Here is a 17,482-nt window from a genome sequence, read left to right as displayed (position 1 = left end):
AGAACTGCCATCACGGGGAAAGACTACTACTCCATCATGGTTTGAGAACCTCAGGTAGAATTCTCTGAACAGACCACCATCTAGTAAAGAAATGTTTTTTAAGGCTTGTCCACTCATCAAAAGTTTGCAGTTTCACTGCTGCTCTTATCCCCCAGGGCCCAACAGGGCTCGCAAATACTTCCCTGTGTGATGTGAGCAAAACATGCCAACGTAGTCTTGGCAGTGAGGGCACAACGACAAGCTGAGCGGGTTGTCCAGCAACAGGCTCCCTGGATGCACAAGAAGCACACCATTTTCTCCTGAATGCATTTACTCCCCGAGTAGCTCGTAATACATATATAACAGTATGGCTCCTCTGGAAACTCGGGACCGGTCAGGATGCTGTTGTATAAAACGAGGACTAACAAAGGAGCATTAACTGAAGAAGAATCTTAAAGAGAATACTCACTAGAAAGATATCTTTTCCTGTTGATTAGAAATTGAAAATGGCTTTGAAACATCTGAGAATCGCAGATTTCCTTAACCGTATATTCTGAATGCCCTTGTATCATAAATGGCGGAGTTCAAAGACTGGGCGCAGGGAAGGTCTTTTGAGTCACCTTATTGGTATTCTGAGAACATGACGACTCCTCCCATAGGCCACGGTGCCACCATGCACAAAACAGTGGACGTGAAAAGTGTTGCATCTTTTTAGGAGAGTGAAGATGAAGAAATCTCAAAGCGTGAACAAAAAAACAATCTTGTTTGGAGATGAAGATTTATACTAAAGTGATTATCAAGGCAATAAACACCCCTTGACATTTATGAAGAAAAAAGCGTCAATCAGATATTCAGAAGAAGTGTCTAGTAGAAGTTCCATCTGCAAGAAGCAAAAATGTACTCCAGCATCTTGGAATGGGAACTTTGGATAGCATCCTGTGGAGCGACGATCGTCTTGGAAAAGGCTGTGTTTATAAGGTTTCTGCAGACTCCTTTCTTGGAATTCATAGCATTCATTTGGCAACAAAGAAGCCCAATTTTGACATTCTACAAACCACACTGATTTCTGCATTCCCGCTGCCATCCGTTATGTCTTCCACTCTAAGCGGCCTGTGGAACACCCCTCTGGGTGAGCTAGGTTGCCTAGAGCTAAGATCAATCCAGGCGACAAAGACGCTCTGCCTAGCAGTGGACGAGAAAGCCAACAATGTAATGTCCGGCTGCACATGAATCTCTACTTTCATGGTGTGGAAGTTGTGGAGAAGTGAGTGACATTAAGATTATCATTTTTAGAAAGCATATCAATAGGCATAACCAGACTAATTTGCATATAGCCAGGTTCTGAGCTGGGATGGGGCAGTGAGCTAAATAACGGTGATGGATCAAACCCTGATCTTTGGACTGGGTAAGAGTGATCTGCTTAATTCAGACACTCTGTTCATCACCACCCCCTTTTTTGAATAGTTGACTAACCCAGCATAAAGAACGTGAGCCACTAATACTTATGAATAGTTTCCTGAATTAGATGTCTGACAGCGAGTAGGTTCAAAACAGGCACAGGACTGTTTATGATACTTTATCTACTAGGTAAGATGAGGTCTAGAGAATCAGTCTTGGTAACCAGTTTCACTGACTCATACCCCTACTTCGATCAACCAGTTTTACCTGAGAAATCCTACCTAACTTTGGGTGGAGGTTAGAAGTAGAGTGCTGAGTCCTGTAAGGAATATCCCAAGTGTATTAATTGTTGCCTCTGAGTACAAGCCACTGCATTTGGTATTAACCAGTAACATATCCAAACCTGCCTGGTGATGGCATTATTATTCCATGACTTAAATGTACCAGGGTTTGTTTTCTATAAAAACTGAATAAAACATAAATGACAGATGCCTTATTAATTTCTATGGGAATGTGCGTCCATTTGGTATTGTCTCTAAAGAGGATGGTTAGCTAGAAATCTGAAATGCAGAAAGATTTCTGGATAACATGTCCACCTTATTGAAGATATTTTGCTTGTCAACTTGAATATCTGGCGAGGGGAGGTTGTCAATTATGGAAGCGTTTTATGGTGAAGGAAGCAAGGAGAAGCTTTCATTTACTCTCAAAAGTGTGTTACGTTAGAAACTAATAGGAGTGTACATTCCTAACAAATAAGGTGGGAGTAATCAGGTTTGAAAGCTAAGGTTGATCAGAAGTTCTTTAGGACTTGAGACAGAATGCTGTTATAATAATGCTGACATATAAAAATAATTGGTGATGTTTCTAGATGTACTATAAAGTCGACATAAATTGCATAGGTTTGGCAATTATTATATTCTTAAGTGTGCATGGAACAGTTGCATGTTGCAGGTGTTTGGCATCCATATGAAAAGAGTATTTCCTAATGACGTTAGGAACGGGGACAAAAATTCTGTTTCAGAGGTACATGCATGCCCTAATTCTATTTAGTTTATTGGAGGCTCTTATGTATCGCCAAGAATGGTATGTAATTTCAGGGTCTTCGTGAATCTTAGTAATATTGCACTTTGAATTTAACTAAAGCCAGTATAATAAGGTGCTCAAGATACATAAAAGTGAGGCAAGCACTACTTGCCCATTAGGAATGCTTACCAATTACACTTTTTTCTCAGAGGAGTGGGTCATTGCTAATATCATAACCTGAAGGCAATTCAGAGAAGCTACATGTTTTCAGAACAAAACAATGTTTTACTTTCTCGTCTATTCTTAGGTTAAACCCAGTATGCCTTACATAATCCTTATTTCCCTCCCCTCCAATACCCGGAAGGAAGTTGATTATGGTGATTACACAATTGTAAAAATGTTTAACTTTTCTGTTTTACCTGGGATTTTCCAAATGATGGGTTCAATGAAACGGACCTTGGAGGCACAGGCTGTAAGGCGTATTGTGGTGTAGGTGTCTGTGGTATGTCAATTATCCTTACTGGATGACTGATTTCAGTGCGCCCGCAAGGTGGTAGTCTTCTTGTCCCATCATCCTGTGAAGTTTATGACAGAAAGAGACAATCAAAAAGTGTTCATGATTTTCTTTCTACTTTGCTGTACCATTGTTAATATTCAAAGCTAGGACCTTTCTACAATATTAAATTCACTTTTTGCAGCCAGTCCGAAAAGACCCAGATCACTCTGAAACCATTCCTTCTTATATAAAAGGTTTATTAGTTTACTATAGCAGAAAATTGAGCAAAATTATCAAAGTGGGATGGTATACCCAGGTAGTCATTGACTGGGATGCAGTTGAAGGCCAGAGCGGACCCCGAGCGCTCTGATAAACCCTGCTCAGTAATTTCCTGGCACGGTTCTCGCTTTGATAATGTCTCTTTACATTTGTTGTGCAATTCCTAAAGTCAAGCACTAGATGGTAAGTGTTTCATGATTCTCTGTCAGTAGAATGTTATAAGGTAGAACAACTGCTGTATTATTTTTGGTTGTTAGGCGTCTCTGTTTATTTTTATCCTGGAGAAACATGAGCTTTCAATTGAAATCTATTTGAATGAATTGCTATTTGTGAAGGGCATAACAAAATATCTATCTTCGCGTGTACACCCGTTTTCCAGCTGGAAATAGGTTTGAGCATCGCCAGCATACAGTTGGATGTTGATCTGATACTTCTCTTGGAGTTGGGCCAGGGGTGCATGTAAATTTTGAAGAGCAGGCAGAAAAGCGATTAATGTTGTAGGACACTGGAGGAGGAGGAGGAGGAGGAGGATTGCGACACCCTGATGTGGTCCAGAAAGGAGCCACACACCTTCAGCATGAGGGAAGAGGAGGGCTGTCCGTACTACTATAGAAAGACGCAATTGTGAAAAGTTCTGGTGCTGAGTCTTTAGAGCTTTAATTTCTGAGGCAAAGTGAGCCCAGATGCTGGAAGTTGCCAATCCACCATTCCGAGGCAGTCCTCCTAGCGTGTATGCCAATTCCCATTGACTGCCACCTATCTGCTGATGTTCATTCTGAGGAGCTGCCCAGGAGGATCTCGCCAGCACAAGCACAAGGGCTAAGTCTGGAGCTCCATGCAGCGGGTCATCTGTAGCAATGGTTGGCTGCTGGTACTGCCGCTGGTTGCTTCGGGAGCTGAGCAGCTACAGTGGGCCAGGAAGCGCCTGGCCAGCGGGTCTGAAACAAATCCCCTGTTATTTCCTCCTGGAAGCTTCCGTATAGAGTTTCTTGGGAGTTGGGAAAGCGGGATTGGAAAACCCCAGGTAGCATGTTGTGTGGAGTTGGAACAGGCTGTTTCCTGTAACATGCATGCTTCGGTGCCCCCCTTGGTGCTATTTTCCTGCCACACACAGAAAACTTTAGAGCACACACATAATGGCAGTAAAAACACACCAATAGTCACCCTATCTGCAGGGTGCCTATCTGCAGGGTGAATGTGCCATTAGACTCGTCAGAAAAAAAGGGCTTCAGGACATGGTGCATGAAAGGCCTTTGGGTCAGTCTCCTGCTGATCTCACTCTCCTTCCAGTTTCTCATCAGCACTGGCAAAGATTAGAATTTTGTTAAAGAGCTGCCAGTAATAACACCTTTACGTTCCCCCAACTCACTTATAAACGCATGCTGGCTTCTCAAAAGACAAACAAACAGCATGTTGATAGTGTTACGGTTGAGGTAACCTTCATTACAAAACTTCACCGTTTCACAAACAATGATAAAGGCAATTGAACCCACACCATCCTCTGCCCTGGGCATTAATCCCATGTTTTTCCATAGCAATGTGTTCCAAATGACATATTAAGTCAGCGGAAGCATCGGATATGAAAGTAAACATAATGTCCTGCCTTCCATTTTACTTACCAGTGTTTTTTCAATAACATTGTATTTTTCACACATGGTGTCAGTCACCAGTATTTTAACTTGAAATAATGTACTTTAGCTCACGAGAAAGCTGAACACAAAGTTTTTTCCATTGTGAACAGGCAGGAGACAACAATCCATGGTCTAAATTGCACACTGTGTTACCAGGAAACCTGTGCCAAAATGTCAGTTTCCTTAAGTTACCAAATTGTGCGTTCCTCAGCAAATCACTGTACTTCCTTGTACGACCAATCTGAACTAAGGGGGTCATTATGATGGCCGATGCAGGGACTGGGCCCACCCCCCTGTAAGGCGGTTGTCCCGCACCCCCGATTACGATGCGACCACCACCGAGGAGATTTCATCCTGCTACTTTAGCTTTGAAGTGGGTGTTGCTGGCTGCAGCACCTGCCGCAATGTCAAAAAACCATGTTGTGTGTTTTCCTACACTTCATGGCAGGCACCACACGGTGCCTGCCACCTGGTGCAGGGAAATGGCCAGTGCACAACCACCTTCCCCCAACACAAGGGGGCCCTGCAACGACTCCAATCCCCGCCAGCCTTTCCTGGCATCCTCGGAGCCATGGGTGGGCATGTTCCCGAAGTGGAGCCTTTTTCCTTTCTTTTTCCGTCATGGATACGCCTGACTGCATAACGCTCAGTATGACCTCTGCTTTTCTCACACAGAGTGTGACCAAAGGCATCCCTCTCCCCCATATTGGACTCATGATGCCGTATCAAGGCTTATAACATGTATGTTTTTTTGTCAATCACGATAAACAGATATATGCGTGTGTTTGTGTCTGTATTTGTATATGTTTCTGTGCCGAACGGATTTATGGTATCACTAGTGCTCTCTTAGTTTAGCAGGAAACTATACCACACGTTCCACAATGGTGTAGTGTTTATTAAGGATAATGTGACATGGCCATCGTGCCATATTTTACTAACTCTATGCCTTCATGTACCATTGCAGATTTCAGATAAATATTAACAATTAGGAGCTTTTGTTTTGATATTTATTATTTCGTTTTTAATCAGCATGCAGTGAGCTTCAAGATAACAGTAGTGGTATCAGGGAGTAGATATCCTTGGTCCTGAAGAAAAGCCTTGGGGTAGGGCTTCAAACATGTTGACATGTGAAATCCACAGACATTATCCTATTGAGATTCCTTGCTTTCCCACTTTTTAATAATACTGGATAGAGGTGAGAATAAATAGTATCTTTCCTACTAGCCAGGTATTTATAATTCCTCTTAGAAAACCCTCCATCCCACTCCTATCTTTTTTCATCGGGAATAGTCTAATACCATCAGTCCTCCCACATACTGGTAGGTTGCAGAAGACCCTGTTCCACAGTGGAATGGGAAGAACCCAATGATGAAGCATGCCACCAAGGGGAAACCCTGGTGGGTGAGGGTTATTCAAAGAAATGTTCTGCCTTCCAGAACATCTGAAGGGTAAGAAAGAAGTTTCTAAGGACGGAGGGACTATCTTTGTTTTTGAGGCAGAGAAATGACAACTTTCTAAAAATTTCATTTCTGAAATAGTGATATCAATTCCGACTTGACCAAGTAAGTTGGAGTTTAACTTACTGTTGAAATGAGTCCTTGGATCATGGTTCGAGCTGCTCCCAAACTAAAGTTAAGCATTATAAATTGTTATACTATAACCCAGTGTTTTCTTGTCACTGTGAAAAACATATTTGTAGGTTTTTAGCCTCCAGGACATATATTTGTTCTTCTTTTTAAATACCATTCACTCTGCCTTGTTGGCCTTTAAAGCCTACCTTATGGGTGAATTATACATTCTTAAGCTGAAGGTTTACTACTGCAAACCTAATGTGAAGCTGATAACCTATCATTTGGCTCCTTGTGCGCACATCACCCGAGGTAGAGGTCTGGATTCTTTGCACTCTCAAATCAAGAACTGAGTGAGGAGTACCTTTAAGAGTATGTGATGACTATGTATCCTGTTCTTGCCACTTGAGCCTTCTATCTACCACTCTGGGGCATTTCCATAGTGCTAAATGTCCTCACAAGTTCTGGATTAATTACATTACGCAGTGTAATGGAACCAACCTGTTTGCACTAATTGTTAAGATGAATATGCTGGGAAATTCAAACCTTATTATTTTTGTTCACTAGAGATCTGACCGAGTGAAGTCACAGCATGCTTAAAAGACCTTGGGCCTCATTTATGAGGCTTTGCGTCACTTTTACGCCGCGGGTGCGTCACTTTTTGTGATGCACCAGTGGCGTAAAAAATGCGCCTTGTTGCGCAATATTTACAAAGTGACACATCTAGGTAGATGCGTCACTTTGTAAACCCCTGCGCCACATTATACCTAAGCCAGGTATAATGTATGCAAGGGGGGCGTATTGACGCAAGAAAGGGTCATGGAAGTGACGCAGTGAAATCTATGAGATTTCACTGCGCCACTTCTAAGATTCAAATGCGTCAAAATCTTATGCCTGCCTCACAGCAGGAGTAAGACTGACGCAGGCCCTTTCACATGGGGCTTGCCCCATGTGAAAGGACACATTGCTGGAGTTGCGTCACTTTTGTGACACACTCCAGCAATGCGTCACTTTTGCGCCTACAGATAAATCAGAAATACTGACGTATCTGTAACTCCTTGCGACATGATGCGTCATACTGTAAATATGACGCATCATTGGTGTCGTAAGGAGGGCGCAATGAAAAGTGACGCCTCGCTGTTTTCACACAGCGATGCGTCACTTTTCATAAATGAGGCCCCTTGTATCTTGCACTGACTTCTGCGTGAGCCTGTGTGGCCAGGATTTCTTTCATGTTTGTAACCCGCTGTGTCCAAGGGCTTCCACTCTGTATATTCCCTACCTTGGAACCTGATCCAACCATTTAAAGCACCTTTTTAAGTGTTATACGACTTTTTCACTGGCTCATGCTAGAAATGACAGGATGGCGTAATCCATTTGCTGTCCTGCATATCACTTAATCCCAATTCAGCAAAAAAAAAAAAATGTCTGTGACACACGTGGATCTTGACAAGTGTTCTTTCCCAGAGACATAGATAGGGCCCCATGGACGTCCATTATAACAGGTAGCTTTCGTGACTTTAATAATAAACTTCGCTTTATTGACTTTTCTGTTTTGTATTTAGTTAAAGCACCTTTACTTTTTCAGAACCTCCTTGGCTTAGATAAAGGTTTTTTATTAGTTTATCTGTATTCCATTTTGAATTGATGTCTACACTGACAAACCCCGTGTTTAGAGTAATTTGTGAGCTCTACTCATGCTACTAAAGGATGCCCAAAAGTATGTCAAGCTTGACTCTGGCCCACCTATGCATATTTCTCTGGCAAGGGTTTTGTGGGAGATTATCCAGCCACCATCCACCCTTTTTTCTGCTAGTATTTTCCTTAAATGTGTAGCTTGTTTTGCATTTTTCCCCCTACCCTACTAGATTACAAATGATCTTCCATAAGTAAATACATTTTACTTACACAAATAATGTAAAAAATGTTCAGCTGGTTGTAAGGGCACAATATCGGTTTTGCCCTGCCTATTCACAAGTCTAAGTAATGTGCTTACCTTACTAATTTGTATTTGTTCGGGCTTGAATAATATCTTTTTCCTGAGTCTTCTGTCATGGTCCTGAGGTACCTCACTTGAACACGAAGACCTTGTCGGGCCCATTGATCTACAATGTAAATGTATACTTGTTGAATAAAATATTTTGAATTAGTATTTAACTTCAATTGAAAGAAAGTCTTTGAAGAGATCATTCATTACTAACAAATTGCACAGAGCACAAAAAAAGTCTAAATGGTCAAATGATTTTGCGGGATTAAAATAAATATAGATTTTTTTTTCTGAAGCTGCTAGCCTATTAAGATTGCTCTTGCAGTCTGTGGGGATGCATCTTTTTAACTCCCAAGAGAGCGTTCTAATGAAGCTGGCATTTAAGAAATATTGACCTTCAATATGGAAGCTCAACTCACTTGATGGTGTTCAGATCAAAAGCCATTGCGTATGATGAATTCATTATAACGAAACTTTAAAGAAGGCACAGATCATCCCATTTTATAATTGGGTATTTAGAAAGAGCCCTTTTGTTAAAAATACCTGATCCACAAAGTCCGTGAGAATAAAATTCCAGCGGAATTGGAAAGGCAGAGCAAAACTAATGAATTGTGCAGTTTCTGAATCCAGACCTGTGTTGTGTTATTGCGGTGACTGTGTTGCTGTGTTTATTCAGTTTGAAGGAATGTGAGAACACTTTCTTTGTATTATGAACGTGTTTAGTGAGGTATTTGGTATGACCTAGAAGTGCCAGAAGGAATTCGAACTTAAATCTGCTAGGATATGACTTCTATTGAGTCGATCTGATTGACTTCTGAAGAACCACAAGGGCTCTTACATCTAAACTGAACTGTACCTGTTGCTATTGACTGAGCTATTTCCATTGCACATGACAGTTAATCAAAAGGAAGTATTTGTACCCAAAAAACATCTATCACAAAGTCACTGACCATTAATTTTACACAGTGGGCTTTTTTGGGAAAAGGGAACTGTTAAATCCTCATAGTGTTATTGTATGTTACCCAGCCTAGCTGTCTCCTAACTGCTCAGCTAGAGTGAGAGATGGTATTGGAATGTTGGTGTGACTGTGATGAATAGAATGCCTGGGTGCCTGTGTGGATCCGTGGTGACAGTTGGAGACGGGCTGAGCAGCAGGGAGGCTGCTCTTGGTGGGGTTGGAGTAAGGGCTGGCAACTGGAATAAAGACTTATGTATATATTTACTTGGAATCAATAAAGAAACCAACAAAACTCTACCTGGCTGCTTGTCATAGTATACAACAATAACATCAGGTTTTTGCAATTGCTTCTTGGGGAAGAATGGATTAGTTGGGTGCAGTTGTGGGAAAAAGAGCTGGCCGGTTTTTCTATGTTGGTAGATCATGATTTGAGGCGAGGATTCGGTGTACCCAAAATACAACTATCACGTAGTCACTGACCATTAATTTTGCACAGAAGGCATATTTTGGGCAGAATGAAAATCTGTTTTTTGCTATTGCTTCCTGGAGAGAATGGATTAGTTGGATGTAGTTGGGGTAAATCATGCAGGACTTTTTTTCCTGTGTCTGTAGATCATGAATTTGAGTTTTCAGGCATGGACTACACCAAGGTGACTATAGTCCTCAACGTTATCTAGGGATGTGTCACGTGCCAGCGATAGTGAAGGGTACATGCTAAACAAAAGGACCAATAGAATGGCTGAAACTCTAGGCTGTTCAGCCATGCTGATTCCCTAGTGGATCGTCTGCCAGGTCAACTTGTGCCTGATTGTGAAAGGCCTGTGGGCACCACCTACCCAGTTATCTTCCATGTCAGAGCTACCCAGTAACAAAAAGATGCCATCCTGGCACTATCTTTCCCCCAACTTACTTCTTAGCTTTAGACCTCCTCCTTCACACATATACGTGGGGGATGGGGAGCAGGCCTCTAATCTTCATGGCCAGTATACTGAGCCATCACCATTTTGAATCTTTACAGGTTCTAGGGCATCACGCTTCTCACAGTCTTCAAGACTGCTTGTTCCAGCTCTATTTCTCTCCAGCAGTATGCATGGGTACAGTTGTCCCCTACCTCCTCAATAATGAATGTCTATTCTTGTCAACCATAGGGCGCCCCTGTCGATGGATCCATTTGGAGCGTTGCCCTCCTACCATTGTTTTTTATACCATATTGTCTGCTAGAGTGGATTATATGATTTACCTGCACTAAAGAGCAGCAGAAGTACTAGGGTAAGCTCTCCCTGCTATGTAATTTCTCTGCTAGTGAGAACTATTTAGTAAACTGATGAAAAGAAAAACTTGCCACCACCAGAGGAGCAGCCCATCTGACATAGTTTCTGAATAGCAATTATGAAAAGAAATTGTCCTTTTTAAATTTGTTTTATTGGCATTTCGTATATAACATAGAAAACATATTTTGCAGTAATGAAAAGAAATTGTTATGAACAAAACTTTAAGATCAGCAAAGCCCTGCTGTCTTTGAAATCGAAGGAGTGGACAAAGTGAAAGGCTGCTGGATTGCCAAGTAAATACAATTCCTAACAAAACATTTGGAGATATCATCTAGTGTGCTGGTGCACAGCAGAGCTGTCAGCTGTTTTTACGACAATGTCTTAAGTGCAGTAATACTGAAATGCATACACTCGGAAATTCTTCACGTTAGTGCATTAGGTGCAGACAGTGCAGCCAAGAAACAGAGCAGCGTTTGCCTTTCCCTATTTCCCAGCGTGCTGCCTGCGGCAAATGTTAAATGTACGCGCTTTAGACAATCAGGGCCTCATTTACGAGGACCCTTTGCACCACCAGAATGTCACTTTTTGTGACATACTGTGGCACAGGAGCCTGCTCAATATTTATGAGGCAGCAGTACGCCACTTTGAATTCTGCCTCATAAATATAGTTAGCTTTAACACAGTTTTCTGTGTTAAAGGGGCGTTCCTGGGCTGTTGCTGGGGGTGTTCCCAGCCACATCCATGGCTTTTTGACACTGCCCAAGATTTACGAGAAATTGTAAATCTGAGGCAGCGCCAAAAACTTACGCCTCCAGTATTCTGCAGCAGACATAGAAAAGGAAATAACCCTCTTGTGATTGTTTTTGTGCAGGAAGGTTTCCCTTCCTGCACAAAAACTATTTTCCCCTCAACACTGGCACCCTTGCACCATGGTGCAAAGGTTCCCGCACGTTGGCGCATGGCAGCTCATTGTGCGCCAGCGCTGGGGAAAATGACAGGAATGCGCTATAGCTCATGGATACGGCTCATTCCTGCCCTTTTCTTTTACTGTAGAACAGCACAGCAGAGAGGCCTGCAGCAATGGCCTATTGTAAAACCCGTAAATGAGGCTCTCAGTAAATTTACAAACAGGCATATGGCTCTGCTTGCACCACTGCACCTTTCATGAAACGGCTGTTGGTCTAGTTGGAGCCATTATGCACTGTTGTGATCAGAAAGAGGATTTTAGCAACTAAGCTTATGTTCCATGCTTCTGACCCGATTTTAACCAAACCATGAAGCGTGCACCATTGTGAGCAATCATATATAGTGCTAACCATAAGCATCCAGGCACCCAGGAAGCCTACACTATAAAGCAAGCAACTGCGAACTGCTCTTTATGATGAGATGAGTGTTGAAGCCACAACAGACCAATAAGAGCCTGAGATGTTTCAGGGCGTATCATGTGCTTAACTTTTGAGCACTGTCTGAATCGACTATTCCCTTGGAAAGCGAGGTGGCCTAGCAGCTCAGACAGTTGCACGGAGCTCAGTGTGACACAGTTGTCAACGGGTATCAGTCCAAGGCATCCCGACTCTGCCTATCATCCTTTCGAATAGCTTCAAAATGAGTACCCTTGAATTAAACAACGGTAGCTTAAGCTTCCTTATTAAAGCTTGATTTAGTAGTATGTGAAATTAACATCATACGCAGAACGGAGCCCATTCTGACCTGAAACATACAAACGTAAATGGGGAAGGGAAGCTGAAGAGAAGCAACAACACCCAGGATTTAGGAGGTCAGGTGACAACAGGAGCTGCGGAGGAACGGGAGGGACGTAAAAAAAAGGAAACAGAAAGACATCCCCTGCTAAGGATTCTGAATAAGTGCTCCCATGAACACCATTGTGCTGTTCCTGCGATATAGAAGGGCGTGGGGGAATTGCTACTGAGGAACAGGAACTGGGAAATAGTTAAGTGACTGTTCCTTGCAATGCGTTGGGGATTTAGATGTAGGGAACAAGCAGCATGATGACTGTACCATATCAAGTTATTGTTCTTATTTTGATTTTTGTTTGCATTCTTTTTCTTTAATATGTTATGATGATATTCATCTCACTGAGTGCATTTGATGTGGTCTTTCTCGAGCTCCGATGTGGGGCAGAATGTTAACTGAAACTTAATAAAAAAGAATGATTAAAAAAAACTCATACGCAGACTGTATGGCAAAAATATGAATGCATAGGTTGTAATGAGTGTACCCTATTCATAACCTTTTAGCAGGCCATTTAGAGTTTAGTTGATCATTTGCCAAAATACTAAATGTCCTTAATTGTGTGATATTCAACCTTAACATTAAATGGTAAATAACACCAAGAAAGAGTGTTTCCACGTTTAAAGGTGCAAAGTTAACACCAGATCTATATTTGAAAAAGAGGTGAGCATTTTGTGTGTTGTTAATGTGCTATTTCTGTGGTTGAGATCTGGTGATAACCCTCTATTTTAAATAGTAAAATAAACTTAAATGCTCAGATACCCTCATATCATTTCTCTAACATGATTCTTTTTAACAGTTCCTGGTCTGAAAGTTATATTACTTTGTTCTCTTCTCTCCTGAACTTGAACCTACTTCATATTGCAGAAGGTACAGTGGCAACACATCTTCACCATGTCTTATTGCTCAAGTGCATTTGATGGTGGATAATGGAAGCATATTTTATTTGCCACATCAGCAATGCATATGTTAGCAGTTAGAAGACTTTGGTGAATGAACTTTATAGTTATTTGAGTTTGATCATTCCACCCGTGGTTCACCAATTAATCGTACTGCAATCAGGCCCTGCTTGAGATTTGGGATCTAGGAGGGCCATGAAGAAGCATGGGTGGGCCATAAAGATGAGCGGTGTTGTCCAGGCTCTACCAGGTTTCTGAAAGCTGAGTCTGGGCATGCTTGACAGTCTTGTACGGATGGGAACTGCATACCATACCTGCTGCCAGATTCTATCTACTCGTTTTTACTGTGTATTTCTAGGGGTTTAAATCTATGGGCATGATCTCTTCTGCTTTCTCCACCTCACACTCCTTTCTCTCTGTCTCTCCTTCCTCTCGCTTGACTTCACCCTCCTTTGTCCTCATTTCACCTGTTTTCTCACTCACCTCACCCTCTACTTCCTCCCACGTCACGCTCTTCAACTCATCCTGCTCTTTCCCCACCTTATCCGCATGTTTTCAGGCTGTGCCCTTCTCTTTCTTCTCTTCACGCTTCTCTATTTCTGTCTTATTCTGTTTTCACTCTCTCATCTGACCTCGCCATCCTCTCACTGTAATTCAACTCCACTTCACCTTTCTATTTCCACCTTACCCTTCTCTCTCCACCTCACCGTTCTATCTCCTCCTCACCCTACTTTCTCTTCCTCACCCTTCTCTCTCTTCCTTGCCCTTCTCTCCCACTCACCATCCTCATTTTTCAAACTATCCTCCCTCCTGCCTCAGCCTCTTCCCTATTAACCTGCTGTCTCTCTGATTCACCTTCTCCTCTCTTCACCTCACCCATCTCTCTCTCTCCACCACACCCTGGACTCACCATCTCAACCTCTTCTGTCAGCCTGAATATGTGACGTTACAACGCATGCCATTACAACGCATGCCGTTGCAATGCCAACTTTTACCCCAACTTTCTGTCGGGGAGCACCTGAAGTTGGAATAGAATAATTTTCTATTCCAACGCCAGTGTGTGCAACAGTAGGGAAGGTGTTAGAGTTAAATCCAAAACCTTCTACCCACTGCTACACACCTTTTTTGTTGCAACAGCATGCGTTGTAACGGTTGCGTAGTAAAGGCTGTTTCCCGTCAGCCTCACCTTCACTGCTGGAGCCTATGGAGTACAGATTTTTTGCATGTAAAGGAACGAGCAGTGTGCATGTGCTTATGTGAGCGCCTGTGTGTACGTAATTGGGACTGGCACTTCTCTATCTTTGGTTTTGTTCTTCACTGGTAGCTCTCCACTTTCTAAACTGTGGCAGCACTAATGCCTGGATTATATAGAGCATACTCATGAGCACAAATGAGATCTACAAAGACCTAGGATTATGCTTATTTTAGCTACATAAGTGAGGTAACAATATGAAGAGCAATCAAAGTTGCAACTTGAGCAACAAACCCAAGCCAGACATCAAATGTGGGACGGTTTTTACCCTTATCTACCACATCTGCTGAGGTTGATGACTGGACGTGTAATTTGGTGGCTATTTTCTCAACCACTATTTTATTGTCAGTAGTTTGAGCAGAATGTATTTTAAGGGGAACAGAGGAAACGTGCGGCTCATGTAAGTGCCTCAAAATTTAACTTTCTCTCCTAAACAGTGATTGGCATGCTTTGTCATTTTTCCCATTCTCCTGTCTCCCACCAATCTCTCCCATTCCCATCAGGCTTTCCCACTATCATCACCCCCTCTTTACCCATCACCCTCCGGGTCATTAAATCTCTACTCCCTCTCACTCGCCCACTATCCTTTAGCCCATTCACAATCTTATCTGGCCCTTCCCCCACCACTTATAAATTGCTCATGACCCTCCTATGGGAGTCCTTATCTGGCCCCTCCCCATCACTTTTAATTTGCTTAAGACCCTCCCATGTGACCACCTTCATTTCTCATCATCCACATCCTTCACAAGCATCATCCTCCGCCTTCACATTTCTGTACTCCTCTCCCTCTGCTCACCTTTTATCGCCCGACTCAGTACATGCTTACTCATCCCCCTACTCGCATCAGCCATTTTGCTCATCATTATCATGCTTCATGCAAGGTACTTCCTCAGACTCATTTTTAATCTTCCTTCATCCACCTCTCATACCATCTTCTTTATTTTATGATGCTCATCTTCCCCTACTCCTCATTAATAAACCCTCTGTGAAATAGTTGTTCTCTTCCTTTTTAATTACTTCTTCACTCTAGTTTCATCCATCTGTTTGCTTACCATTCTTTGGTCTTATCCATCCTTTTCTCTTTTTCTTTCTCATCGTTTCTATCTTCACTCTCTCCTGTGATCAACCTCTATCTCTGTACCCTATAACATTTTCCTCTTGTCAAGATTCTAGAATCTTTTTTTTTTGTTGAAATATTTTTATTGGCATTTTCTTAATTGCAATATGAAAACATTCTTCAGTAGCAAAACATATTGACATATTCAGTTCGACATCTGTATCATATTCAAATAACAGTGATGGACATTCAGTTGGTCGCATTATACACCAGTACATCCTCAGGAGGCCCCTCCACCTCCTCCATCTGCATACCCACCCTAGGAGATTATTGTGAGTCCATAGTATTCCAGCCATAGCTTCCATATTTTCCAAAGCTTTTTGGGGCAGCCCGGTGCTTTATAAGTCGTCTTTTCCCCCAGCATATACATGTCCATACTCCTTTTCCATTCAACTAGGTATGGAATTGTCTCCGCACCCCATGCCTTAGCCAAGTCACATTTCGCTACCACCAATCCCAATTGGAGTAAGATTAACTTTGGCCTGGGGAGGTCAATTTCAGTGGATATTCCTAGCAGTACAAACTTGGGTTAAAGCAGAATTGTCCCTCCCAGAATATTCCCTAGTTCCTCCAACAGTGTAGCCCAGTACCGCTGGATCTTTGAGCAGTCCCATACTGTATGGAAGAATGTACCCTCTGACGATCTACAGCGCAAACAATCAGGTGTCTTCACCCTCCCTATACGATGCAGTTGTGCCCTGTCATAGTACACTCTGTGCAGCTATTTGAATTGAATCCATCTAAGCTGTGATTTAATGGCCACCTCTCGAGGATGCATCAGCGCCATTTCCCAATCTAAGTCCTCCATCTCTCCCAATTCCAACTCCCATGTCACCCGCAGCTTCTTTAACGTATGTGGCTTATTATTAATTATCGTTCTGTATGTCCATGTGACGCTCTTTTTACTCTAACTCCCCCATCAAGATTCGTCCCTCTAAGGGCGCGGATTCAGGAATGCCAGTTGTGTCTATGTGTTGCACCCGCCATGCATGGGCCAGTTGCAGGTAATTGTAGTGTTGGGTTGCGTTCATATCAAATTCAGCCTGAAGGTGTGGGAAAGTGACCAGCTCTTTACGGTGCAGTACGTCCTTAAGTTGTGAAATACCTAGCAGGTCCCATTGTCGGAAACCTCGCAACTTTGTGATTTCCTGGAGCCAATCCCCCACCCATAGTGGCGTTTTTCTGGTGACCCTGCCATCCCATTTCATTTGTCGTTCAGCCTGTTTCCATGCTGTTACAACAATCCTTGTCACAGTCAGGAGCTGTGCCGTGCCCTTCCCTCCATATATGTAATGTGTGTGCGGACGCTGAATGAATTGTGAGTGTTCAAGTGCATATGTGGAATGATCTTTATCCATGTACTGCCATTCATTTATCACCACTAAATGGGCCGCCCAGTAATATGCCCGAAGATCCGGCAGAGAGATTCCTCCATTATATTGATTTTGTTGTAACGTCGCCAGTGCAACCCTCTGTGGTTTCCCATCCCAGAGAAATGTCCGTAATGTGTCATCAATTTTCTTAAACACCTCTGCTGATATTAATTGATAGGTGTTTTGTAATACGTAAAGAAATTTAGGGAGCACTATCATTTTATACAGTGCTGCTCTGCCTAACAGTGTCAGCGGTAAGGCCCTCTATCTCTCCACGTCTGCGCGAAATTCCCGAAGCACCCTGTAAAGGTTATGATCCAGTGCCCTTGCCTTATCAGTTGTAACATAGATCCCTAGGTATTTTATGCCCTCTCGTGCCAGTTGAAGTCGGCTTGGGCCAACTGTGTAACCGCCGCTCTTATCTACTGGGTATAAATACGACTTCCCCCAGTTGATTTTATATCCGGCATGTGCACCATAGTTTTCACAACTGTCCATG

At 42.6% G+C, this 17,482-nt stretch overlaps 1 protein-coding gene across 1 annotated transcript in view; it reads right to left on the bottom strand.

Annotated features, from left to right (window-relative positions):
• ADAM12 (ADAM metallopeptidase domain 12) overlaps nt 1–17,482 on the bottom strand; it is a 364,066-nt gene that overhangs the window by 211,535 nt on the left and 135,049 nt on the right. The window contains exons 7-8 of the mRNA XM_086919547.1: nt 8,371–8,479; nt 2,820–2,975 (exon numbers count right to left, since the gene is read on the bottom strand). Coding sequence (XP_086775673.1) covers nt 2,820–2,975; nt 8,371–8,479 — 265 coding nt within the window. The remainder of the gene's footprint in view (nt 1–2,819; nt 2,976–8,370; nt 8,480–17,482) is intronic.

Source organism: Lissotriton vulgaris, chromosome 5 (assembly GCF_964263255.1).
Source record: "Lissotriton vulgaris chromosome 5, aLisVul1.2, whole genome shotgun sequence".
Classification (NCBI taxonomy): Eukaryota; Metazoa; Chordata; class Amphibia; order Caudata; family Salamandridae; genus Lissotriton; species Lissotriton vulgaris.
This window is presented reverse-complemented; position numbering and strand designations above follow the sequence as displayed.